Source organism: Anas platyrhynchos, chromosome 3, assembly GCF_047663525.1.
Source record: "Anas platyrhynchos isolate ZD024472 breed Pekin duck chromosome 3, IASCAAS_PekinDuck_T2T, whole genome shotgun sequence".
In the NCBI taxonomy this organism is placed as follows: Eukaryota; Metazoa; Chordata; class Aves; order Anseriformes; family Anatidae; genus Anas; species Anas platyrhynchos.
In genome coordinates, this window is record NC_092589.1 from 72,185,327 (window position 1) to 72,213,134 (window position 27,808).

The following is a 27,808-nucleotide window of genomic DNA, read 5'->3' on the forward strand; positions in this document are numbered from 1 at the left end:
TTTTTTGAAAATCTTACTCTCTGCTTCTTACATATTCGAAAGAAGCAAGCAGGATAAACTTCTTCATCCCTCCCTTTTTCCCCTCCCTCTTCTGCCCATCCTGATTCACATTTTGCATTCTCCTCTGTGCAGCTCCCATACTGCGAATCAGATGAACACCCATTAATCCTGGGTGGATTCTAAAAATAAGAATTGAGAGAAAAAAAATCAGAAGTGTGCATCAACCTGCAATCATCTTTCTGTTCTCCTAGGGGAGAAAAGAAAGAGGAAATCAGCAGAGACACTGTTTCACTTCTTCTCTTTCCTAGATAAAATGATTCTGACATTTGCAGCAGTTGTTCTTTTGATACAGGATTTCTAATTTATATACTTAAAAGGCACTTTAAAATTTAGGCACATTAGCTCAAAATGCTTATGCAGACCATCCACCCACTTCTCTCGGCTAGTGAATAGAGCTACCACAAGCAACTTGATGAAGGAGGAACGTAGCTTGAAATCATGCTATTGAATTTACATTGTCTTCTTGTGTGTTACTCAGAACCGAGGACAGACTCATCCTCTCTGGGTTTTGCATTGCAGAGTAAGCAGTGTGTTCACTGTGTGTAGCTGCTGCCTTTAGCTGTTAATTTCAAACCTTCTCTTAACTCATTTTAAGAACAAGAAAGAGAAAAGAAATTCTGACTGAAGGTTTGAGTCTGACTCGCTCATCAGTGCGAATGTAAAACCTGCAGGCACTCCTTATCAACTTGGCTGTAAGTAAGCTTCTTTCTTTTAGATTACAACTGAAGTCTGGATGTTGGTGGCAAAAGAAAAAAATAAATAAAAAAAAAAAAAGAAAACATGAGAGAACCTCTCCTCACAATTGATCTTTCTGTGCTGCATTTTTCCAGGGCATTTTTTTTAAAGAAACAAATACCCTAAGATAGCGCAAGGTGTAACTCAACTACTGCTACTTTAAGAGATTGCAGGGTGAGATGTTTTTAAAATTACTTTTTATGTTTTGTTCTGTTTTATTTTTTTTTCTGAAAGGAGTATGTCACAGAGAATGGAAAAGAATTTGCTGTTGTTTTTTTTTTAAAGACGAGGCCATGACATTCACAGACTCGGCTGACAAAGGAACTAGAAACAGAGAGATGGCCAAGTGTCCTTTTGTTGGCAGGAGGGTTTTTCTCCTGCTCTTTCCTCTTTCCACTGGGAAAGCTTTTGCATTGGGAAATCAAAAGCACAAGCTTTTGATTTTGGCTGGGCAGACAGCTGCGTTGTGCTCGTGCATTTCCTCATGGCCCTGCCAGGTGTCCCCTCCCCAGCCAGCTACCGGCCGGCCCCACCACCACGGTCCCTCCAGCCAGCACCACATGGGGAGGCTTTTACTGTCACTCCTGCCCAACGGGAACACCGACTTCCTTTTGCCTCTCTAGTCTGTAATAAATGTGACCTAGTTTTGAGCAGTTCTCTCACAATGAAGCAACACAGGGGCTGGAGAATGCCAGACCCACTGAGCAGCACCAGCAGGGCGATGGGGCTGTTTATCAAGACATCATCACTCTTTCTTCTTGGCTTTCAGTGGTCCTGCCCTGGGGAAAGCTTTGTTCACAGCCTCGGAAAGAAACCAACAGTCTGGTCGTAGTTCAGTGAAATCCTTCAGCTTGCACCTCTCTTTCACTGGTCCTGGCCTCGGAGGCTGGCTGAAGCTGAGCAGGCAAGGAGCAGCACAAATCTCTTAGTCTTGCATAAGTGGCTTTTACTTCAGGTCCCAGAGGGGGCAAGAAGGGAAGGCAAGCACAGCTGCGGACATGTGTTAGAACTTCAACATGGTCTGTGGTGTCAGGAGGCCGCCGTTTCCACAGCTGCATCCCCCATAGGGCTGTCAGTGGGGAGGAGCAGCGGGACGGACAGCGGCACTTCAAAGCTCCCTGCAAGCTCTGCTCGTCTCATGGCCCATGGGAGCTGTTCATTCTCCTGAGTGGCACTGCAGAAGACTTCCAAAGCAACTTTATGCCGACAAGAAACAAGAGTGAGGGTGCTCCAACATGGTAAAAGGCATTTGCTTTGAGCCAGAGCAGTATGGCAGCAGGAGCTCATCTGCGATGGCTCTTCCTGCTGTTCCTACATGGAGGTTTGCTGACACTGAGCCCTGGCCTGCTTCTGTTGTCAGACTTTGGGCTGCTGCAGGCAAACAAGCTGCTGCAGGCAAACAAGCCTGCATTAAAATGCAGAGATTCTTCTGTTCGGCCCACTAAAGGAGAAACTGGGGGTGGAGCTTTAAAGGACTCCTTTCAAAAATCAAATGAATGCAGCCCAAGAATTTTTCAGTGTTGTTTTTCTCGTGAAAATGCAGTTTCAATGCATTCATTGTTCCTGAAACATACTTGACCTGATACATACAAAACTTGAAGTTTTGCCCTGTTGTGTCAGGCCTTTTGTTCAGGAATACCACATGGTGTATGTGCGATTTTGTATGTATTCTTAATAGTCACTGTACATCCAGTTGTAGGACAGGTTTAGTGCATGTGTAGATTTAGAAGTCTATAAAAATCCCCGGTCTCCATCATCTTATAAGGCTGAACCAAATCTATCACATTGCAGTAAACTTCCCTTCTCCCTAGACTGGGATGTTAGTTACACTGGTTCTGCTGAGTATAAAAATGGTATGTATTTATACAGAAATCAGTAACCTACCAGCCTGAGAACTAATGAATAATGCTCAACAGTTCCAGTTACATTGCAACATTTCTTGTATCTTTCTGCCCTGCTCCATGACTCCTGTAAGTTGTGGAATCACTGGTCAAGCTGGAGGCAGTCCTCAAACAGCTCTGCCAGGGTCCAGTACTCCCTGACCGGCTTCTTTGAGATATTCCACGTGTTGCTTTTGAAACGGGCCCAGACTGGATTCTGGAAATTCAGCGTGCTACTATCAGCGTACATGCAAGTCAACGAGAGGTCAGCTAGCAGGCTGTGTGAGAATTCCCAGTCTGTGTAGCACTAGTTTTAAGTGCCCGTTTGTTGCCCATCTTGGGCTGCCTTCCTATGGCTTGTAATAGTCAAAGCGGGTGAGCAAGAGTTTCCTGAAAATCGTATTTTTTAATGTGTCTCAGGCTTATGTTTCAAAATACTTACTCCGTTGGTTTCTCTCCGGGGAGCTACTAATGGTGACGTGAAAAGTCAGACATTTCAATTTCGGGATAAAGTTATGTGTTGATTGTTCCCTCTATCTAGCCTGCAGGAGGCATTTCCACAGAAAGCTGAAATGTCTCTTAACAGTTCTTGTAGTTCTTATTCTTGGAAAGCCTTTTCTGTTCTTCATCTTCACGATAACCCAGAATGTGGCATTTTGAATATTAAATCCTACTGTAACTCATGAAATTTGGCTCATTTGATGTCATAGACTGATAATTCTGTGCTGCTTTCAGCAAAACATAAAACACCAAGAAGATGTCCCTTAGAGGATGTTTTTCTTCACTGCCATGCTGGATGCAAGCCCTGGTTTGATTAGCAAACACATTCACCACGGAGGCGGAATAAAAGCCAAGGATTTTGTTCTTCTGATTCCCTTTCAACATGCCTGTTCTTTAATTTGGCTTTCCTGCTGGTGCTTTCCAGTCAAGATTTGTAAGGTTTGGTCAGAAAAAGAGTTACCGTTCATCCAGCCTTTCTCTTTCATCTCTCTCACTTACTTGAAAGAAGTTCTCCTGAAAATACACAATCAGATTTCCTTCCACAGAAAGCTGTGCAGAGGAAGAGGAACAAAGCCCTGTGGGCTCTGCACTCACTCCCCATCTCTCCTGCTGATCAAAGCTCTCTCCCCTGGAGTGATCTCCATCCCCAAGCAAGGGATGCCAAGGAGACCATGGCATGGGTGGGAGTGTGTAGAACAAGTGGATGTCTCCCTGTGTATGTCCCTCAAGCATTTCAAGGACCTACTTTTTCCTAGAATACTCAAAAAAAAAGCAGGTTCAGGAAAAGCAGGTTTGGGAAAATTCAGTATTTTCAGGCACTAGTTGCAAAATCTTATGGAGAAGCTTCTGATGAAGCAATGAATTTACACCAGTTATCTTCCCATCCATCTCTTGATGGTTTACAGCTGCAGAAGGTAGAGTAGGCCGTGGCTCATCAATACTTTTTACTTTTCCAATATCACACATTGGAGCTTTTTCTTTTAAAGTCGAAGTATGAAAAACAGACTTTTTCTTTCTAGTACTCTTGGACTTTCCTTAGGCTTTTATTACCAAGCAGGCAACAGTGCTAAACATAACTAAGGAGCTATTATTATATAAATCAATTAGTAGTGATAAAAATAATTTTATATCTTTGTCAAATAATGGCACGTCAAATAAATTTGTCAAATAAATCCATGTGGGTGGAAACTACTCTTCTGGGTGAACTGATGAGGGATTACTTGCAATGTAAATGTTCGAGTCGAAGAAATATAACAAGGTCAAGAAAGGAGACAAACAATGGGTATTTTCACTTGTCTCTGAGAAAGTCTCAAAAAACATGTACATGTTTTATATTTTAATGAAAACACATTTTATATCGCCCATAAAAATGCATCTTTAAAACAAACAAATGCAATACGTTTGCATAAGAAAAGTTAATTTTAATTAGGCTAGTTACATACCTCTTAGCAGTTCCAGTGGCAAATTATGATAATGCTGCATGACCCCATAACGCATGCATCTGAGAAATGCTGCCTTTATTCCAATGGAAATGGAATAAAATCTTGTTCCTTTACCGTAAGTTGCATAGCATGTTGGTTGAACAACACTGTGTGCTCGTCTCCAGAGAATTCAGTGTAAAACAGCTCCAGATTTTGTTTTTTTGGTGATCTCAGAGCTGGCTGAAGAACTCCAGCCTTCCAGAGCTCCAAGCGCTGACATGCAGGGTGAGCAGACTTTAGGATATGAAATGCCTGCTCTGTGGTACTGAAGGAGATTGGGTTTTGGAATCCATTCATTGATACAAAGGCTGATGCTGAATGGAGGTTATATTTATTGTCTAGGAAAACCCTGAGTTAGCTGAAATTGCTTGAAGCGTGTGCATGCATCCATGTATTCCCTCACATTTAACTCCCCCCCCCCGACACAACGCAGCTAGCTGGCTCCTTTCAGCCAGGAATAAACAGCTTCCAAGGACTTGGCTCAAAAAGATGCATGCATGTAACACCCTCTGTCACATTTTACAAGAGACTACAATCAAGTAGTCTTCATGCTCGGATTGTCTGGACTCTGTGACAGACTAGAAGGGGGCAACAGAAAGAAAAAACCCTTTCTGTCAGTCACCGACTTTGCATCAAATTTTCCTTCCCTGTGTGCTGCCACTGCAGCAAAATATAAAAGGAAAAGAAAGAAATACCAAGGCACTGATAATTCAGTGGTTTTCTATTCATGTCATTCCTTATAAAAATAACCTCCCAAACCATTATTATTCTGAGACTGCTGGTACGTATGTGTACCATCTCCTGGTTTATTCACTTTCTTCGGAATTAATGCATTGAAGGGTTTTATTTTTGCACCAGATTTGTAGTTTTTACTTTTTCCTTACCAATTGACTAAAATGAGTAAATGAAGTGTGTAGGGCTGTCCTGGGAGCCCTCATGGCTCGATACATGAAATCTTCCCAGATTTCAGTGGAGGGTTTTTCCCCTGCTCAGATGAAAGTTTGCAAATGAGCAATAGGGCTGGCTGAACAATAATTCTCTCATATATATTTTTTCATGTCTGCAAAAGCAGCAGCCACAAGAAAATCTCTTTCTCCTGTACTATTCTAGACTTCGTGTTTCCCATCTCTTTCTATTACTTTCATTCTTTTGCTTTCTTTTCTACTTTTCTTTTTCCAGTGAAAACACATGGGAACAAATAAGAGGAGAAACAGATCTGGGAGAGGGAAGGGGAGGAGGCACTAGAGTTTCACAGGGAGGTAAGGTTTCAAGGCAACAAAAAGGCTGCTGAGATTCTGCATTAAATAGTAAAACCTGCGTTATCACTTCACTAGTCTGGAGTGAATGAATGCGTGTGCCAGCACTTGCACCTATTAATCTGAGCACTACAATGGCTCACTCTTCCCTATCTGAGCCTCCTGATCAGGGATTCCCCCATGGTGTCACCCCGTGCAGCAGCATTTGCTTAGCTGCCTGGGCCTTGCTTTCTGTGCATGGGTCTAAGCACCAAGTCCCCAACCCATCCCTCTGACCCAACGTGCTGCACTGGGCTCCCCCTCTCTCTTGCCCAGAGAAGCTGTGGGTGCCCCATCCCTGGAGGTGCTCAAGGCCACGCTGGATGGGGCTTTGGGCAACCTGGGCTGGTGGGAGGTGTCCCTGCCCATGGCACGGGGCTGGAACTGGATGGTCTTTAAGGTCTCTTCCAACCCAAACCAGTCTGTGATTCTGTGCGAGCTGGCTTGGGCACCTCCACACAAAAGTTTTGATATGGGCACGCTGCTGAGTGAATGGAGAAATGGAGAAATGCAAAAAGAGCGCCTTCAAGTTAAGCTAAGAGCAGGAGGTGGTGGATGTGTGCTGACTGCAGGCAGTATGGCTCAGGGAAATACATTAAAATGGAAATTGTTTTTCAGAACGGGCTTGCAGAATTGCTGATGGTATCTTCAAATTGTGGAAAACACCCTTCAACAGGAGGTTTTTCTAATTAGGCAGGTTAGACTTACGGAGCAGGTGTCTAGGTGTCTGTGAACTGTCACAGACTAACAGGGAGCTGCCGCATGTTTTCCAAGCATTAGCAGCAGAGGGATATGCTTTTTCTGAATCCCAGGAGTTTGTCAAAGCTAATTTCCTGTGTTGATGTTGGGGTAAGGCATACAAAATAGGCAGCCTGGCAGCTACAGAAAAACGAGGATATTTGAAAAAGGATATGCTTTTTATTTACTCTAAGTGACGGATATTGGCTGAAATGTGAGAAGAAATAAGGGGGGGAAATGTGCTTTGCTATCTTTTTTTTTTTTTTTTCCTGAGCTGTGCATTTTCTCGCTGCCTATTTATATATTCCGGAGAAAGTATGTCCTGCAATTCATTTTTTTTTTAAAGATTTTTCTGTTGTCACTGCTCTTTCTTGCAGCATGAGCATCTCGAGCCCAGTGCCTGTGTGCCGGGTTACATGTAGGATTCACCATAGCTGTTTGGATTAAGGGTCCATCCAGACAGGTATCTGATTCCCTACATACATCACGCATGACTTCAGAGACTTTGGTTTTGTGCCAAGATTCAGCTTGTGTCACAAGCGAAGAGTTTGGTAGCAGCAGCACACAGATCCTACAGTGTTGGAGCTCATAGAGGGAAAACAGCAGCAGGTAACAGAGCTGACCTGACAGAGGGCTGTGCCTAAATGTGGTGGCTCACTTTCTGTCTCCCTCTACAGAGTGAGCTTCTTCACACAGAAGTAGGCTCTTAACTTGTCTGCAGATAAAATTACAAGAGATAAACCCTCCAGGCCCTTGCAGTGCCCCTTGAGGATGGTGTACATGAGGTTGTGAGAATTAGAAAACTTAGAGAAAATTTCTCCAAAGTGAACCTTCTCAGTCTCTACAAGTCAGGAACCTGAGCTTTGAGGCCGTCTGCATTTAACATGTTAATTCCTCCACGACTTTCTCTGCTTTCTTCGATCATTTATACTTCTGGCTACCCCAGCATCCGGTATCAGGACGCCTTACCCTTCAGTTCAGCATAGCATAAAGGAGCACTTGCTTTTGTTTTACATCTGCTATCTGATGAGTTCCCTCCTACTTTCCTGTGCTGTGATAATTATCAGCTCGTTATCTGCTTTGCTGTCTGTGGCACAGAGCTCCAGCAATGAAAAAAGGCTGCACTGCCTTTCCATGAAGTCAACAGGAGCTCTTGCATGGTTGGCAGTGTCAGAAATGAATGAGTTAAGTGCCTCGTGTTTTGGGGCCAGACCTGAACACCTCCAGCAGTACTTTTTGGCTGTGTCTTTGCCTGGCAGTTGTGCTTTCCTAGTAAAGGATGAGCAAGGGAGATTTCTTCCTCCTACCCTCCTGCAAGCGAGCAATTTTCAGCCTTTGAGCTGAGGCTGCTATAAGAACAGGAGGGACCTTCTCAGCCCTGGTGGGAAAGCACTGTGAGGTAGAATTTGATTTCAACACGTTGCTGTTTATTTTCAAACGTGTTGTCAGTGCTTTGATTTTTTTTTCCTAAATAAATAAATAATTAGGTTTTGAGCAGTGAACTTAGTTTGATCCTCATCATATGTGCGTTTGAGGGAGGTCTGATGATCATAAATGTGTGAACGGTTCTCTTTTCCTTTCTCCTCTAGGATTTTAGATAATGGGCTGTGTGCAATGTAAGGACAAAGAAGCAACAAAACTGACTGATGAGAGGGATGGGAGCTTAACGCAAAGTTCAGGCTACCGCTATGGCACAGATCCCACGCCACAGCACTACCCGAGCTTCGGTGTGACTTCAATTCCAAACTACAACAACTTCCATGCCACAGGAGGCCAAGGACTGACGGTGTTCGGTGGAGTCAACTCCTCCTCTCATACAGGGACGCTGCGTACAAGAGGAGGAACAGGTGACTGTCAAAGTCTTGTTTCAGTGCACTTGTTGGGCATCAATCCCGTTATTACACTGGGGTCCCAGCTGTCTTGGCATGCTCTTTTGTGTAAAAGTTACCTCATAAATTAGCGCAAAGAATTGAAGTTGGGGTGGAGCTGGGTCCTCAGCCCTGCCTTTGCAAACTTGCAGATGTTAGTTTGTTTGGGGGATGAGAAATTATATGTACAGCATGGCCAACTGACCACCTCATCCCTCTGCCAGGGAATGGAAATTGTAGTCTGAGGCACCTCAGGTGTTTAACGGGAGATATTTGGTGTAGGTACGTCTCAACTCTCTCTTTAAAAACACCGTGTCTACTTGGTATCCCTGCATTGTGTGTGGGTGCCAAACCAAGACGACTGATGACTCTAAAATCTGAAGGAGGTGGCGTGCCCACTAGCTGCATGAAAGCACAAGGATTAGTAGGAGGCTAGAGCAGGAGACTTCAGTTTATTTTTCTCCACAGCAACTGGAATGGCTTACATTAAGCTTAGCCACCTGCTCTCCTGAAGCTCATTTTTCTTCTGTTTTTGGTGATGGAGTGTAACTCACCTGTCTTCTTCTTTAGGTGTAACTCTTTTTGTGGCGCTTTATGACTATGAAGCAAGAACAGAAGATGACTTAAGTTTTCACAAAGGAGAAAAATTTCAAATACTTAACAGCTCGTAAGTTTTAGGCTTGGGAATATGTTTTTTAATATTTTTAAACTTATAGCATTGACAATTACATTTGCTTATGTCATTAGTAAAATATAATGTTGGATATTCAATATATGTAGGGCTTTTACTCGTTTACTTGTCTTTGCCTTTCAAGTGTTTATTACAGAAAAACAACTCAACCACATGCAGCTTTACTTCAAAAGTAAGCATTAGATTGTGTGATTCACTGCTTACATTTCACAGTAAACTCACATTCAGACCTGAGAGTACCAGCCCTGTGCTTTACCAGAAGCCACAGAAGCTCTGCAAGATTTATACTAGCACTTTCTGCAGTCTGCTGCAAGCATCTCTACACAAGAACAAGCTAAAAAACGATTCACAAAAGAGAACTTGCACAGACTTGCATGTCAACATACGCTTAGAAGTGACAGTTCTTTTTGTTTTAAAGGTAGGTGATATAATCTGGACTTGCCAGTAAGTTCAGTGAAAACACATCACTGCACAGTTGCATTTCATATAAAAACCACACTTTCATCCTGGAAGCCATCAACTTAAAATTAATTTCATTAACTGTCCAGAGGAAAAAAAATTAGCAATTTAAAATAACATCTAAAATTACTGTGCTACTGACCTATATCAGAACATCTTTCAATTCCTGGCTCAAAACAGAAAGTTGAAGGCTACGTAGCATGTACAAGTAAAAATGGGTTAACAAGCAAGTATGTAGCTTTTAGAGGCTTTGTAATATTGCTCTCATCTTTTTTCTTATACTATGTGACAGTGAAGAAAATTCATCCCTGGTGCAGCTCCTGTTAATTTTAATAGAACAACTCCAGGCTTGGAGTTGGCTCAATGTGAATTAAAGTGGTAAAAAAAAATAATCAGGTAATTCTGGGGAATATTTCATGAAGCCATGGAGCTGAGGACCTTTGATGTAGATGAAAGCACAGAAACTTCAGTTACAACTAGTAGAGGGAGCAGCACTTTAAAGACCTCTCTACTTCTAAATTACCACTTGGAAAAAAAAAAAAAAAAAAGACACCTTTTTTAAAGTATTATCCTTTTTTTTTTTTTTTTCACGTTGCATGCTGCTTTCCCAACTTTACTATGTTGTAACCTGAAATAAATAGAAATGGCACGCATTGTGAATTCCTTACACATGCCAGCTGATGGAATTAGGGGGTGCTCACAGGGATGTGCAGAGCAATGATACTCAGAGTCAGTGGGACAGAGAGATTGTGAGTGGTTATGGTACAGGCATTTTAATGCAGGTAATTACTGCCAGGAGGGAAGCTTTTTAAGAGAAAAAGAAAAAAAAAATCATTCAGTGACTTTTCTGTAGGATTATAGATGCTCAGTTCCCATCACAGCCAGCTCTGCTTATAAACACTGGACCTAACCACGCTCCTGGAGGACTGACAGCCAGGCTGGGAATCTCCAGGGAGCAGCTTTTCTGTGAGAATGTTTCATCTCTCCACTTATATCAGAAATGACATGAAAGCAGACCGTTTTTTGGAGTCTGCCACTGCTGCTCGCCCCAAGGAAGTACAAAAGTGCACTCGACCAGTTTTTCGGGAATTTTTTGAGAGGGTCGGGTTTGTCTTTACTCCGAAGGAACAAAATTTGATTTGCGCTTTGGGTGAAAGGTTGAGGTCAGCACCACATGAAATGGCACGCAGAGGGCATCCCTGCCATTTGATGTTAGAAGTGGTCCATTTCTGGGGTTGTTCAGAGCAGACTTCAGAGCTCAGAAACACCCCACCATCCCCACGGCCGCTCCTGCATACCCTGGCTAGCTGCACTGACTGGCCTCCTCCTAACTTAGGCTCATCAGGTGGGTGTCTGCTGTATTCCTCCTCCTTCCTGGCAGCACTTTGAGAGATTCAGGCTCCTCTCTCAAAGCAGAGGGGGGTTTTCCTGATGTTAAGATCTAGGGCACGTCTTTTTTTCCCTCCCTAGGTGCGATGAGATACCTCCATCTAGTGGACTGTCTGTGCAGTAAGGAGAATAAATGGGAACCAGTGATACTGGTACAGTTCTGGGGCTGCCTGTTCATGACAGCCATCAAGGAGCTGGGCTGTGTATCAACCACAGCATGGCACAATCTCTCAGAAATCATCTGCAGCAGCATATGGGGGTAGTGTTAGCTCTGCAGCTGGTAAAGTTAGGGACATAAACAGGGTCATTAGCCTGACATACTAATACACAAGTAATACGTATTAAAACAGTGACAGCTGCCAGCATCTAGAAAAGCTAGTTTTTCTTCAGTTTTGGAGCTGTAGCACTGGAAACATTAATTTTTTGATTCATCACAGCTGTTTTCTAGTTGTTTTCCATATTCTTTCAAGCTGTAAAAGAAGGTGGAGTTGAAAATTTAAAATAAGAGAGCTCACCCTCACACAACCTTTCCTGCCTGTTTGTAATAGTCCAGACAATGTACTTTCTTTAACTGCTTGCTTATTAACTGCTTAAGAGGCAGAATTTTCTGAATTTTCTGGTCACGTTTGATAACAGTGTTTAATTTAGTGAACAAATCTTCTTTTATTTTATTTTTTTTTTTTTTTTTCAGAGAAGGAAACCAAGAATTTTCTAAACAGTCCAGAAGCAGAAAATGCTTGTTAGGAGCAGTAGAAGTTATATATCAGGGAATTTGGTACTGAGAACTAAATACAAATTGCTCAATCCCAAATCATTGCATCCCGGTAAATTGTTACAGCTGTGAGTTGTGCAGCAATGTGCACTGTCTGAAGTGGGACCCCGTGTCCCACTGTACACGTGTATGACAAAAATTGATGCTGAGCCTGTGGAGTACTACCATAAGGTGGTCCTGCACGGACTCCTTCATATTTAAATATTGTAGAAAAATGTGGTTTTTTAAGTATTTAAAAATGCAGCAAAGTCCTTTGCTATTTAAGATATCTCCTCCAGGTGGCCAGGAGAGGTAACCTAGAGAATGAAGTGTGATCTTTAAGGGCTACTTAAAACTCTGTGTTGATAGGTGGCTTTTTAATGTCTTGGGGTTTCAGATGAATAATGCTCGTGGAAGTTTAAATGTCGTGTTAAAATTAGCAGTGGATCTGAGTGTGTTCAATTTTGCCATTCTCCTATAAGCTCTCTCAAGGGTCTGTATTAGAATAATTGCTATGGAGACAGTTTTCAATATTCCAGTCCAAATTCAGCTGTAACCAAACCTGATTTCACTGGGTTGTTACGCCTGTTTATGCCATTATGCTCCATTTGGAAGGCTACGTTCCTAATAATAACGGATGCAAAGAAATATGTAGATTATCGTGGCTGAGATGCAAAGTTTCCTCAGAAGTACACCCATGACACAGAGAGGAGCTGCTGTGAATTCCTGCCACACACGTTGCAGGTGTCGTTAGCGGTAAGAGCACTGTCTGTACAGCTGTGTCTCTCTCTCACTTTTCCTCACCTCTTTTTCTGCAGGGAAGGAGACTGGTGGGAGGCCCGGTCCTTGACAACAGGCGAAACTGGTTACATTCCCAGTAATTATGTGGCTCCAGTCGATTCCATCCAAGCAGAGGAGTATGTTTTCTTTTCACTGTAAAGACCCATTAGTGCTGTATTAGAAGAAGATTTGAGGAGTTTGTTTTGATTGATTGCAGTGATTTTTCAAATGGCTTACATTATTTTTATTTCACTTCTTGACTGCACTGATAAATAATTAGGTAATTAGTAACAAAAGAAGCACAAGCTCAGTGCTTTTTCAATGTCAAAACATAGGAAGAAAACCTAAAGGAACACTGGTCTGCTTCCTTTATTCGAGTGTCAGCTAATTTCAAGCTTTAAGCAAAAGACGCCCTTGCGTTTCCTGAAACGATTTGCAAAAATGTTTGGAGTCAATTAGTGTGCAAACCGTCTCAGAAACAGGGCACATTGGATCAACATATGCCTATCTATGCCTACAAAGCATAGAACAGGATACATAGTGATGACATATCTATGTAAAGAATGGAGAGGTGTGTGCATCCATTTTATTTCCAGTGTCAGAGTTACATCGGAGTAGCTTGTGTATCTGAGCAGGTAGAGCATGGTAGTGCCACAAAGCGTGGCTTGTGGGGAGCTGTGCATTTTTTGAGTCAGCTCTGCAGAAGGCCATGGACTCTACTGCTGAACTACTGCAGTTTGTACCTTAGTTTCCATTTTGCTGTAGTTCATTGGCATTTTTCTGATAACTCAGTTATAAGGATACAGACATCATCTGGAATGGCTCTGTCCTGATTGCCTGTGAAATCAAAAAAATATATATTAATTGCTGCCGGAAAGAAAAAGGTATTGAAATTATAAAAGCCTTATAGAACCGCAGTAAAGTGGTTGCATCTGGTCCTTCTACTGGGGTTTTGTAGCTGTGCCGGAGCAAAAAATGTTGAATACTAATCTGCCACTATGTAAGTCAAATATTTAGTTTATAGAAATATCTACAAAAATGCTGCTTTTCAGCAGCAGTGCATTTTTCTGCCCTCTTTCTTGCCCATTCCTTCCCCCTCCAAGTCCTGCTTACAGTTTGTCCCAATGTGGCCTTTGCTGTGAGACACCAAACAAGTGTTCTCAGCATCTACTGATTATAGGCATAATGCACAGGTTATTGTGCAAAACATACAACATCTACTTCACAGATCTGCAACCTTGCTTCCACGCTACAACAAAAAAGACATAATATGACAATAGTGGTTGAATATACATAGTTTCCACAAATTGTCTGCCATGTCTGAGCTCTGTGGCACTACCTATAATAAAGTAATAAAGTAATCCTATATAGATAGCATTTTTCTTACTATTTCTGATATTTCCTTAAGGTGGTACTTTGGCAAACTTGGCCGGAAAGATGCTGAGAGGCAGCTGTTGTCGTTTGGAAACCCAAGAGGTACCTTCCTGATCCGGGAAAGTGAAACTACCAAAGGTATGCTGGCCAAGGCTTTTCTGACAACAAATGAGAAGATGTGAGAAAAAAAAAACATGCAAAGTTTGTAAAACACTGTTTTCATTGCTATGAAGGTAGAGGAAAGTGCCATGTTGCATGCATTTGTGCTAGGGAATTTGATGGAACATCCTGAGTTATGGAGTGAGTGTTAGAAGCAGAGAACAACCCAAAAACCCAAGAAAAATCATGCCAAGCTCTGCCCATGGCATCTGCAGTTCAGGTTGTGCTCAGGCAGGGTGCTCTGCTCTGCTGCCACACTCTGAATGTTGTGCTGTCTCTCTGAATGAGTTGAGGTTAGCACCACTACAGTGGAGCTGGGTGGAGATGGGCCCCTCAGAACAGCACTGTGGGACTGCCAGAGGCAGAGCTGGCTAGCTTACTGGGAATAGATGCTGGGAATCTGCAGTGTAGTTGAGGGAGAATTACTGCTTCCTTCAGAACAAGCAGAATATCTCGAACTTCTTGGCTGTAGGATGAAGTTTGTGGGGGTGGAGGGTGCTGATTATTATTTGGGGAAGGTTAGGATTGGTTTGGTTTTTTGCCTTTCCTCTCTGAAATGCTGGATCCCTGGGGAAAAATAGTTTTAAATTCATAGACTAGCAATGAGAAAACTTTACAATTTGTACAATGAATATATTCAGAAAGTATTCAGCTGTATACATTCTGTTGAAATCAAGTGGAAGGATGTATTCTCCTCCTCCCCTGTAAAAATACTGGAGGCATTCCAGTTTTCCTGGTGGGTGCTATCATTGCTTCTACATTTAGTTCGTGAGGCCTGTCAACATCTTCTTCAAAGCTTTGTATGTATGGAAAGATATTTCTAACTCATACAGCTGTTGAGGAGAAAACATGCAACTAACTGAAAACAAACTTGGCCATTTCTCAGCTAACCAGCAATCTGAAACAATAGCTTTGGGAAGCATAAGTCACTGGAATTAAGTTCTGAAGTCTAATGGTGGTTCATGTAATTAAAGCACTGAGTTGTCAGTGCTTTGATCAGAGCACACTCTGTCAGCTCGTGTTAGCATGCAAAGTGGTTGGAGTCGTGGCTGGAATAAGGGCTTAAAGAAGTGCCACTGCTCCCTTCTCTCTGAGCTATCTTCAGGCACTGCGTTCTGCCTCTTGAATCTCAGTTTTAGAATTTTGCCTGCTGCAGTCACCAGAATCCTCCTTCACTTTACCAACCTCGAGGACCATTAATGATGCAAAGTCAGCCTCAACGTGCTGTTGTTTCAGACAGCTGATTTCCCATCTTGCCACCCCACAGCTTCATCATCCCTTATCTTGCAGTGAGGCACTCTCACCAGGACCAAGATCTGCCCAAACTTGCTCTTTTTCTGCAAATAGCCTCCACCTGTCCATTTTCACCAGCAGTTGTTGTGTATGTGAGAAGCAGGCAGGCTTCATTCCAGTCTGTGCTGAGTTTAAGAACTCTCTAATACAAGCATACTTGGAAACTAAAAACAACATTGTTTCCCTAAACCCTGTTATCTGTTTAGTCTGTTCTGACCTTCTTTGCACAGTGATAGGGGATATGTTTTGCAGGACTGTTTACATAGCTAAGTAAGTCAGGTTTCTTACTAGAGCTTCTTGTAATTGGGGAAAATGGAACAATCCATCCATCATGGTGGGGTTTGTAGCAGCAAGCTGGATTTCTCTGCATTAAGGCTTAAGGCTTTCTGCATCTTCAGGCTGAGTTTGCATCACAGCCATTGGCAAAAACAAAACATGCATGTTTTTTGTCAAAAATGCCTGTGTCGCTTCTCATCTTTGTGGCGTGTAAATATGTTCTCAGAAGACAAAAAAGGGAGTTTGTTGTTCATGGGAAAGGAAAAAAACGACTGGGAGGACTGCATGGTGCATTCTCCACTAAGCCCTCTCAAAGCGCCTTGCCCCAGCTAGTCATCTTGGGCTTGAGGCAGGAATTGTTTGGTGACCTAGAATTGTCCCGTCTGCTTTAAATAATAACAATAATAAAATTAATCAAGATCATGTTAAAAGTATCATCATGGATGACTTCAGCATGAATGACCTCCCTTGATCATGGTCGCCTTCTCTCCTTACTTCCAAAATAAATCAGTCAAGGCTGGCTTTTCGTTTCTTTCAATGCCTCACTACCCAGGTACTTCATCAGCTCTTGTCTCGATAATCCTTCACCTGGTTTCAATCTCCACCCTCCAGTGCTGTCTGGTTTTAGGTTCATTTTTTAACAAATTCATTAGAATGATATATTGTAATGTCATATTTCTACCCAAATTTTTATTACGTGTATCTTTTATATTTCAATCTATCCGCGGATAATAATGAGTAGTCTAAATAACCAACAGCCTAAATAAATGAATGATAAAATCCATCTTGGTTCTTGTTTTTGTCCAGATTTGAACTAAAGCTCCAGTCCTGCAACTTGATCCGAGGTCATCGGGGGTCCACGAAGGGCCACCCACGCAGATCTGATTGCAGACCTGGAGCCAGGGATTGTTTACATTTTCCTAAAGAATCCGAAATAGTGACCAGATAGGCAGGGAGTGTGACTAAAGAAAATACAGCTGCTGCTGCGTTTGTGGATCAAAACTCACAACTGCAGAGGTGGAAAACCCTGCCTGGAAAAATGTGAAAGTAGGCAGGCAGCGTACAACCAGCAGTGCTGGTACAAGGCAGGCACAAAATTAGCTTGCAAATCCCCCAAACGCTTTGAACTCCTAGCTTAGAGAGATGCCCTTACTTAGTGGGAGAATCTCCTCAGAAAAATAACCTAAACAAACAGTATTTTTCTACACTTAGAAATAAAAACCCTGTCACTTCTCTGAGGGTGTCTGCCATTCACATAAAACAGAATCATGTGTGGAAGTGCTGGCTCTTTTCCTCCTATTTAGAGGATAAACAACAGGGAATTTGAGAAGCCCTTGGTGTCAGGGAGTCAGGGTGGAGAAGTTTTGTTCTCCACTGCTGCTCCACTCAGTGGTGAGCCATTTACCAGTGTGACCTGTTGCAGTATAACACAGTCAAATAAATTTTAGAGTCCCATAAAACATCCTCCCGGGGAGAGGGGAGACATCCAAGAAAGGCATTTCATATCAGGAATCTCAGCCACATAACCGTGTTTTTTTTAAACTATTTCATTTAGCTGGAGGTGATCCTGGAGGATGTGAATCTGTCACGTGTGTTGAAAAGTACTGTGATTTGGATCATCAGCAGTCCGTGCCATCAGACTGTAGGAATCATTCTGCCTTTCAGACTATCCCAAATTGTCTGCCGGTGTTTTTCCTTCCCTGTTCTTAGCTGACATGGTTACCAGTGCAAGCAGCCTGGACTCCAGAAGGAGGACCTTTCTGACATCTCTGCAGCTGCCAGTTACCCTTGTATTTTTCTTCTAATTCCTGAATTACCCTTGAGTAAACACAACATCAATCTGAACCCTGAGCAAAGACATGACTTCACTGCCTATGAGATGGCCGTGGTTTTGCTCAGAAAACTGCATTGTGCTATAAAATATGGCTTCATCTCTGAATCTATAAAGAACCAACAGATCATTAAGACACCTGAATGTGCAGGTCGCCATGTTGGTGGCCCAGCCTGTGGGAAAACTGCTGCCAAGCAGGATGTCTTGAGGCATCTCACATGGCCCTTAACCCTTGTGTTTGGGCATCTGAATCCCATCAGTAAGCTCTAAAGTTCCAGCATGGATTTGTGAAGTGAAATGTTCAGTTCTTGCAGGTCTTCTGGTGCGTAGTGTTAGCAGTGTACAACCTTCCCAGGACTGTGATGTACAAAGTATGCTAATTTTTTTTGTGAAGAAGCTTGGGATCCATCTGGGTGACAACGCTACCCGTATATAAAGTCATTATTTCCAGTGCTCCCTATGAAAATCTTGACATTTACCACCTACTGGCATTTAGCTGAAAAAGAGTATTTGCAGAGTGACCTGGCACTTAAAATGGGAAAAGTCAATTTAATAACCTGAAGCACTAAATGTTAAAATACGAGTTTTCATTTACATAGACATCCTGATTTCCTTCCAGAAAAGTATGAAAGGGACACGGCGTGAACACTAAAATTTCCGTGATACCTCCTTTAATGTGGTAGATTCTCTTGTTATTTTCAAGATACAATAGGTATTTTTGAAGCAATTTCTCTTTCACTTTATAACAAATGACCAGCAAATGAAAATTTGTGTCTAAAAAGCCATTTACAATTTTTTCTTTCTCCTTTTCTTGGAACAGGTGCCTATTCCCTGTCTATTCGTGACTGGGATGATATGAAAGGAGATCATGTCAAACATTATAAGATTCGCAAACTTGACAATGGTGGATATTATATCACAACTCGGGCACAATTTGAAACTCTTCAGCAGCTGGTTCAGCATTATTCAGGTAACTTTTCAGATAATACGTAGCACTCTTAAGTACTTTAAAGCAAGTGTTTACTGCTGAGCTGACGGATGTGTAAGATGCCCTAAAGAGTCATTTGAGCTATGTCTCTTGCTTGTTGTAATGCATCTTCCATTATCCCTTTCCCATTACAGTTATAAATGGCTTTGAGTGCTGTTCACAGCATACAGTGGCTGAGCTTTTAAAAGCTAGCACTCTGCTGAGGTAAAGGCTTTGCCTGCTCTCCCTTTTCTAAGCAAACAGAATTACTCAATTTGACTAGCACATCTGAATTCCCTCTGCATAAGCGACTGCTAACACGTACCTTTTGCAGCACAGTATTCCTAATAAAGCAAATAGGGAATTGCAGTGTGGAATTCAGTCACTTAAAGCAATGACCAAAAGGTTTGCGTATATAACCTGACTCAAATTTTCCCATTGAGTTTGTGTTCATTGTGGAGAGTATTAACATTTAAATTTTAATTGGCCTAATTTTAAAAATAAATACAGCAAGGCGGGTGTTTCTCAATGCATACTGCGTCCGCCCACCAAGCTCTTTTTTTTTTTTTCTAAATTCCTGTGATTAAAATGTAACATGAACTATTCAACCCAAAAGTGCATCCTGCTGTCACTGGGGATTGGTATACAATAGTTACAACTAAAAAAACCCCAGACCTCTGCATAAGACCACTGTTTTTTATGTAACAGATTGCCATGCTTCTCAGCATGGGCATTTTCAAAGCAGAAGTTTGAATTTTAAATTATTCTTTTTCTTTTATCCTTACTTTAGCTTTTCATAATATTAGCAAGTGACCCCAAATGCTCGCTGCTCAAAAACTTTTCATAAATTTTACTGGGAAATCAACTTCTTTGTGGGGTGTTTTTTCATGTATTCTTTGTATTCTGTCTGCTGTATTCTTATGCTATTCATACTAGACATCTGGCTGTCTTCTCCGCCCAGTTTCTCGTGGGTGTATGCTGCCTGGGAGAATTTCTAGCTGTTTCTGGTGACTCTGCATTAAGCTAAGCTAAATAATGTATAAAAACTCACATCTAAGCATGATAATTTTCAAACTCCTTATACCAACTGATATACGCCAACTTTTAGTTATCTGTGGTCAAAATATTTGGGTTGCGTATTTCCCGTGCACAGATGCAGAGACACATTTGTCTCTGGACAAATATGGGAAAAGTCATTTCCTTGCCACACAGAGACACGATCAGTGAGATCCAGTCAGGGTAGCTCAGGAGCTGATGGTGCAGACCCATCCCACAGAGGTTTCACCTGCAGTCTCCCATGCCCAGGCCCAGCTGACTCAAAACATAAATACTGCCTCTAACTACCTGTTCAGCACTCTGGATTCAGGGAGAGGGGTTTATGACTGCCTAGATTTGCTTTTAGATCTCAGTGATGCCCAAATGGCTCTGTAAAGGTCAGTGTGGTTCCTGAAGAACCACTGCAGAGTCCATAGGTCAGCCCCTCCAGCCTTCATCCCATCGCTGTCCAGTCCTGGGTCAGGAGTTGGAAGTACCAAGTGTGGCTTTGCACAGATACCATTCACCATTCCCTAACAACAAATCTTTCAAGGATGAGTATTGTTCTGGTGCGTGCAGCCCAGGCTTACTGGAGCACCAGCATGCCAACTTGTTTGTTTGTTGGTGTTTCAATTAAAGAAGACAAGGAGGTCTTGTAAACCTCTAGTTCTTTTCTGCAGTTATCCAAAATCATAAGGAAGCTTTCCAGATACTGTCCGTATTTGGAGTAGTCCCTACCCTGATGTTCCTATTGGAATTATCTTGGAATAAGATGTGCCAACTGACCAGGTCATCTTCCCATTCTGTGGACTTTGCTGTCCTGCTGCAGGAAGCCCAGGGTTCCTGTCAGGGTGTCTCTGGGGACTGACCCACCACCTCATAACAGCTGTGCTGAGGAGGTAGAGTGTGGTGTTGCAGGAACTTTGGTGCTTGCCCACACTGTGATGCTGAAAGAAACTTTTCACCTTCCCAGAAAGAAGTCTTGCTCAGCAGAATAAGGACTGTATTTGAGACTAAAAAACCAGTAGCAGTTGCCCACCTTGTCCTGCTCTGCTGCCTCTGTTTTAAGATACAAGCTGCTCTGCAAGCTTTATATCATAGCCTACTTGGTGCTGCATAGTATATTACACAACATGTATGTGTAGGTGTGTATATATATATATATATAAATCATTGGTTTTACTCTGGCTAAAATATTTTGTGACTTTTGTCACAGTTCAGTCTTCTGTGAAGCTTTGCAAGAGATAAGTATAATGAATCTGCCCCAAATGATGCAGGACTGGCTTCATACACTAATAAAAGTCTGTTTTACTAGGAATGCTAGAAAAAGACTGCTAGAGGATACTCAGAAAAATACATTTTCACAGAATAGGATATAAAAAATACCATTTCAGAGGTCACATTAAAAAAATTGCAAAAACTCTGCCTAATTTTCATCACTGTGATTCTCAGAAAAACTGAATCCTCCCTATGTTTCTGTTACTTAGTTCAGGAACAAATCAGCTTGTAAGTTACTGATGATATTTAAAAAGTTATGCTGTACTATCTACTATACCAGTTACTTATGCAGTTATCTTAATGCAGCTTTGTGGGAGAAGGGAAATCCTGAGTCCACAAGATAAACCATTGATGGTCACCTTCAATTGCAGGCTGTGGAAGCAGAAACTAAAATATTTCCTGTTCTGTCTCAGATGAATATGTTTCAGTGTTCAATTTCTAATCTTCCAGGATGCTTTGTGGTATGCAACTAACAGCTGTTGTGAGTAGCATTGTTTTTATGCTTACTGTTTTTGTTTCATGTCACACTTTTTTTTCTTTCCTCTTCTTTGCTGTTGGCTTCACTTCTGGCTCCATCAGAGAGAGCTGCAGGTCTTTGCTGCCGCTTAGTAGTCCCCTGTCATAAAGGAATGCCAAGGCTTACTGATCTGTCTGTCAAAACCAAAGATGTCTGGGAAATTCCACGAGAATCCCTACAGTTGATCAAGAGACTGGGAAATGGGCAGTTTGGGGAAGTATGGATGGGTATGGAGCAAAATAATTATTCTAAAATAGCTCTCTGTGTGGGGATTGCAAGATGGAAGGTGAAAATGTAGGACATCGTGACCCACAGGAAAAAAAAAAAAAAAAGCAAAGCTCAAATTGTTTGGAGAAATACCTTTGCAATCACGACTCTGACCCTGAAATTATTTAATTTAATCTTCAACTTTTACTGTAATGGATGGCAAAAGAAAACTGAAATTTCATGTTTCCTTGGAAGGCTTCAATTATGACAAATTACCACCATTTTAATAATAAATCACAGCTCACATAGCAATCTGTTAATTATACCAGTGAGCCTTTTCCTGCAAGCTAATAAAAAACGTCTTTACCTTCAGTATCCAAAAATCAGTGTTTGCAAATGAACCTTAATGCAGCACTGAAACACAAGTCACCTTCCATCTTTCTCAATGCATGCATAATTTTGGATTATAAGTGTGTTTTTTTTATTAATTTCCTCTCCTATAGAGAAAGCTGATGGTTTGTGTTTTAACTTAACTGTGATTGCTACGAATAATACCCCACAAACTGTTGGATTGGCTAAAGATGCATGGGAAGTTGCACGTGATTCATTATTTCTGGAACAGAAGCTTGGTCAGGGCTGTTTCGCTGAAGTGTGGCGTGGTAAGGCAGAGAATATATTTTCCTTTGGATGGATCTTTTAAGGCCCTCTTGGCTGAAATAAGCATTTCAAGTAGAGATCTTAAGGCTGAAAGATCAGAATAATACAAAATGTTAGACTGTATCACCTCAAACAGACATACATACAGTAATCCCCATGGAAACTTGCTTTCATTTACACACACTGATAGGAGAGTGCAAGGCTTTCAACTTCATTAATTGCATTGAGTTTATTTGAGTCACTACACAGTTGTCAGGTTTTAAAACAGAAATGATGCTGAACTTTTAAAGCAGAATGGCTAACCAGAAATTAACCTGGTAAACAGGCATTTTTCTTTCCTCATCTGTTTTAGCATTGCTGGGGTCAGACCCTGAAATTGCTTCCATCCCCTCCCCCAGATTTAAAGATTAGCAAGCTAATACTGTCAAGCTAGCTTTCCCATGCATCCACTCCATTAATTCAGTTCTGAAATTTGTATCTGCAGCAGAATCCTGTAACTCAATATAGAGTCCAGGGACAATAGAGTCAAGACTTGCCCAGCCCAGCTGAACCCACACTTTGAAGTCCAGAAACACTGACATTTTCCAAATCCACTGACATTGTTTTCTGCCCACTTGCCAGCTTTACTTACTACTCCCTTTCTATGGGCCTCATTCTTTTAACGACTACAGAACAATAGCAATTAAAAATATATATAAATCTTAGAATGGCCGTAGCATTGAAACACAATGTAGTGGCCATTTAATAAGAGGTGGGCTCAATTTTGGTGCCAAACTGCACTCTGTGTAGCCTCTTTTAAAACGTCTGATTCAAATAAAGACTCACCATATGTTGTTTCTTTACTTCATAGGCATTTGGTGGAGTGGTTTGGTCGTTCTTTTTGTTGCAGCGACACAAAGAATGTAAAACCAAAATAACCAGTGGGTTCTCCTGGGCTCTTGCAGCTGTTTTCCGTTGCAAGACTACAGCAAGGAGCATGGCAGCAAGTCTGAAATTTATAGAATGTATTTGAGCTATTACCAAAAAAAAAAAGATAAAAACAAACTATGTTTTATATTAGCATCCCTATATAACCACAGTTTCACCTTCTTGTTTTCCATCTTGAATGCGCGTGAGAGTTTCACGTTGATGTTAATAGTTAGTGGCCAGCTTTTTTTGTGATCTTAAACTGTTACAATAAGCTAAAGTAAGAAATGTAATTTAAAAAAAAAAAAATCAGCTATGAGAAACAAAGTGCCAAGTGCCAGTACCAAATATCTGTCAGAAATGGAGAAAATATTATTACAGTTGTGACATTATTTTTCCTAATGTACAGTAAAAATGTTAATAGCCCTGAAGCGTTACCAAATTGGAATAGATTAACACGGTAAAAAAGAATAAAAAAGCCATTAAGTAGTAACTAACTACCTGCGGGAGGAGTTCAGAGGGAGGGCTCCGCTAATGAAAGTTATTTAATTGTCTGTGAGATACAAAGATACCAAAACACAACAAGAAAATTTTACGATTTAAATTGGATGAGAGAATAAGTTTACCTTTCAGTCTGATTTTCTTTTCTTAACCAAAGGTAAAATCCTAGTTTATTAATGTCAGTGACAAAAACCCTGGTGTCTGTGAGGCTCGGGTTCTGCCCCAGTTTGTGTAACTGGTGCTGCTCCTGCGAGTGACTGGGACCAGAGCGCTCTGTGGGTCCATGTCTCAGTGGCTCTATGCAGGACACCCTCCCTTTCACCCATCCCAAAAGGTTTTGGCCACTCTGCTTGTGAAGCCAAGAGCTCAGGAGCCTGCCTTAGGTGCTCTCAGGTGCTGAGGACATCACTCCAGCACCAGCAGTGGTCACAGCACTTAGCGCTGAGCTGGCAGAAGAAAACCAAGGCGCAGTGAAAACCAAACTCATACTGCACACATATTCTGGCTAATACGCATCTCAACCCCTCCTCAGACAGCCTGTAGCTGCATGAGCAGCCCTGGAAGCAACAGGCAGCATCCGCAACGGCTCCCCCACCGCTTCTCCCCTGCCCTGGACGAGGCGAGATGGCAGCTGGGAACTGACTGCTCACACAAAGAGCAACCCGCTTCATTTATGCCCTGGCAGGCTGCAAGAGCTCACAGTGAAGTTATTTTGGCTTAACCAGTTCCTGTGCAGCAGCTGAGCCGCGGTAACTGATTGTCAACGCGCTTTTCACAGATACGTACTAGGAATTACCCTTTTTGTTGACACCCTAATTTATAGAAGCTAGATTTGAGCCTCAACCTTCAATGTACTTTGTAGATCTGCTATTTGCCATTGCTTCCATTGCTCCTCTTTACTGTAGGACCAGAGCAGTGAATTTATCAGTAAAGGCAGTCGAGGATTTCTCTGAACACCCATAGTTCTGTGTGTGTCTGACAACTCCACAGCGCTGTATGAAAACACACAGCTGAGCTGTGTTCGCCTGGACTTCTGCCAGCTCACAGAGCAAGCTGCTGGGGATCCTGCGCTTCCAGGGCTGGTGGCTTCAGCCCTCGCTGCAGGCTGCTGCGAGCTCAGGGCTCCCGCTCGGCTCCACAGCAGCCCTGCCTCTGAAGCAGGGCTCAGGGAAACCTGGCCCAGGGGCAAGCAGAAGGCTCTAGGGAAATGATATTTCTGCCCGCTTTCGTTTTCTTCGCTTGTCCTTCCCCTGAGCCCCAGAGAAACCTGTTAACATAGGTAGCTGTTGATTTTTTCCTTTCCATTCCTCCCTGCCCTCCTTGCAAACTCCCAAGTGCCACCCCACCTCTTGTGGGAAGCCCTGAGTCAGCCTCCCCTGGCTCTCCCGAGCTCCTTGTGCAGGTTTTCGGGGTCCAGAGCCAGGTGCCTCCCTTCCTTGCCCTGCACCCCAGGGCCTCTGCACCCCTTTGGCTCTCCCCACAAGGATGCCCCAGCCCCTTGGGAGCAGCTCTGGCACATCCTCAGCCCCATTGTGAGGGTTGGTAGATCATGGTGTGACTATATCAGTCCCAACCACAAGCAGAGAACAAGGTGAGGTGGGGAGGAACCTCCTCATTTTCAGCCAGCAGCTGCCGGGCTTCCAGGGGCGAGGAGGGGAAGGGAAAAGACACATTTCAGTCTGGAGACAGGCCCATGTTTGTGAAATGAAATCGATTCCGAATTTGTTCCTTGGGAATTTTTCTCATATATTTTTTTCCTCTGACTCAGAAGAAAAACAACATGTCAAAATGTCTTGCAAATGGAAAGTTCTGGGTTTAACCAGTTCTGTTATCCAAATCTGTGACTGGAGCTGTGTTGTTGTCTGGAGTCATTCCTTATTAGCAGGGAAATGCATAAAGATGGATTTCAGCAGTCCTGCATTTTGTACTCAGAGGAGGTTTCCGTGGACATCACTGGAAGCGTTGTCTGAGTAAGACAAGAGAGATCACACCCCAGTGCCAATGGGAGTATTATTTTTGGTATAATAGAAAAAGACTAAGACATGAGGGAGGCGTGGGAGGAATGTAAATGAAAAGGCAAAATGTGAAACCACTCTTAAAAAAAACACAAAACAGTCTTGTGTCCTTGCTAGTTTACTCCTCTGTTTTATGTATCAGTCAGAAAAAGGAGCAGCAGATGTTTAATCTAACTAACTGTCTGTGCTTGTAGGTACGTGGAATGGAAATACTAAAGTGGCTATCAAGACTCTGAAGCCTGGCACTATGTCTCCAGAGTCATTCCTGGAGGAAGCCCAAATCATGAAGAAGCTAAAACATGACAAACTGGTCCAGCTTTACGCCGTGGTATCTGAAGAACCCATTTATATTGTCACGGAGTACATGAGCAAAGGTGAAGCCAGAGCTGCTGCCCTTGATAACAGTATTTTTTCTTTCTCGAAGCTCAGAGGAAGTCTCTGAGTCTCATACAGAGTCATTCAACTCTGAATGGGGCCCAAAAACTAAAATGCCCTAGGTGTACAAGCAAGAATCACATAAAGAAAGTTTGCATGAGGTGGACATGGGAGAAGCCAGTGCATCTTAAGTGTTTTCAACTGCATCATTGTAATATATGATTTGCACATATGATTCTTTTTTCTTTTCCCTGTTCTTTCCCCTTCCCTTTCTCGTTCTCCCTTCTCTTTTGCTTTAAGCTACCTAACTGGTAACAACATAGTAAAATGAGAAAAGAAAAACTTTCAGCTCCATCAGATCTCTCCAGCAGGGGTGCTGAGAGTAGAGCAAAAAAATCTGCCTGTTTTGGAAAAGCAAAGGAACCAAATAGGAAACATAAGTTCTCACAGGGAAATTTCATTGTACATTGGAGGATACACTCTGAATTTTTCAGTACATTTTTTCAGCCTATTTGGAATTGATTTTTATTTTCCTGGCAGGTGCCTGCCCACCTCCCTGCTCAGAGGCATCCAAACGCTGACTAACTCACACTTTAATCATATGTCTTAGTGACAAGCATGTGCTTTTTCCCATTAAAAGAAAAAAAAGAAAAAAGAAAAAGAAAAAGAAAGAAAGAAAAAAACAACTTCTCAAAAGCCTTCTGAAATGTGTGGTTTATTTTGGCTTAGTTTACTATTTTTTACTGCACCATTTTCCATCTTTGTTTCTGAGGTTGTGGCTGAGGATTTATCAAGGGAGAAATGTCTAATCAACTTTCTTTTCCCCTTATTTATTAAACCAATTCACTGACCTTATTTAAAGGAGACTGCTACACTTCTCTGCTTAAATAAAAGGTTGGGAAGGGAGCTGTAGCACTCTATGCTATTTTTAAAAGCTACAGGGGACTTCCTTGCTTTTCCTTACAAGAGGGGGTTGTGTCCGTATTGCTTTTGCTAAAATCACTTCCATTTGATCTCTGCTTGGTCTTCTCTAGTTTTGAACAGTGATCATCTAAAATTAATGGTTCATGTTTGTTAACTAGAGAAGGAGGGCTACAAATAGCGTGGTTACCAATTTCCTAAAGAAAATTAGCCTTTGTTAGTGCTAGCCCATTTGGAGTTACCAGGCTCCAGGCTGACCTTTCTTTTGGAGCAGGTTGAGCTGGGATCTGACTTTTTCCATAGCTTGTGTGGCTTGGAACCAAGCTGATGCTTTTCAGCGGGCTGAGGCCTTTTGAGAGCAGCAGGTATACAGTTTCAAAGAGCACTGGAAAAGTTAAGAAAGATCAGCTTCCTTAGTAATGGTCAGGAAAATTAAAAACAACTTTCTTCTCCCTGCAACTTTCTTTGGACTAGTGACATACTCTTCTGCAAGCCAACCTTAACGCAGAGTGAAACAAGTATAGCAGGAAAATTTTAAACTCTTGTGTTTGCTTTTTTTTTTTTTGTTTTGTTTTGAAATTGTCCACTTGCACTCAAAGCATTATTGTCTTTAATATTGCACATATTGTTGCATCTCCAACCTGATAGCCATTGTTTCTGCAACATTTCTGTATTGTGTCTACTTTGCATTTACAGGGAGTTTGCTAGATTTCTTAAAAGACGGCGAAGGACGAGCCTTGAAGTTACCGAACTTAGTGGACATGGCAGCCCAGGTCTGTTTTCAGAGTACTGAGCACTGAGGTGTGCATGTTGTGTAGCCCACTGATGTCTGAGTTCCTTTTAAAATGCACCCATTGTGTTTCATGCA

General features: G+C 42.2%; 1 protein-coding gene across 10 annotated transcripts in view; it reads left to right on the plus strand.

Annotated features, from left to right (window-relative positions):
* The window catches only part of FYN (FYN proto-oncogene, Src family tyrosine kinase), a 129,377-nt gene that overhangs the window by 83,449 nt on the left and 18,120 nt on the right, over positions 1-27,808 (plus strand). For 5 of the 10 annotated variants that reach the window (XM_027454689.3, XM_027454686.3, XM_005030139.6 and 2 more), the window contains 8 exons: positions 8,280-8,537; positions 9,129-9,225; positions 12,667-12,765; positions 14,037-14,140; positions 18,382-18,531; positions 21,421-21,585; positions 25,839-26,018; positions 27,637-27,713. In XM_027454689.3, coding sequence (XP_027310490.1) covers positions 8,291-8,537; positions 9,129-9,225; positions 12,667-12,765; positions 14,037-14,140; positions 18,382-18,531; positions 21,421-21,585; positions 25,839-26,018; positions 27,637-27,713 — 1,119 coding nt within the window. In that variant the 5' untranslated portion in view covers positions 8,280-8,290. Of the gene's footprint in view, positions 1-5,836; positions 5,917-8,279; positions 8,538-9,128; positions 9,226-12,666; positions 12,766-14,036; positions 14,141-18,381; positions 18,532-21,420; positions 21,586-22,068; positions 22,225-25,838; positions 26,019-27,636; positions 27,714-27,808 lie in introns of all 10 variants that reach the window. The other 5 variants (XM_072036097.1, XM_027454690.3, XM_072036096.1 and 2 more) reach the window with 3 other exon arrangements.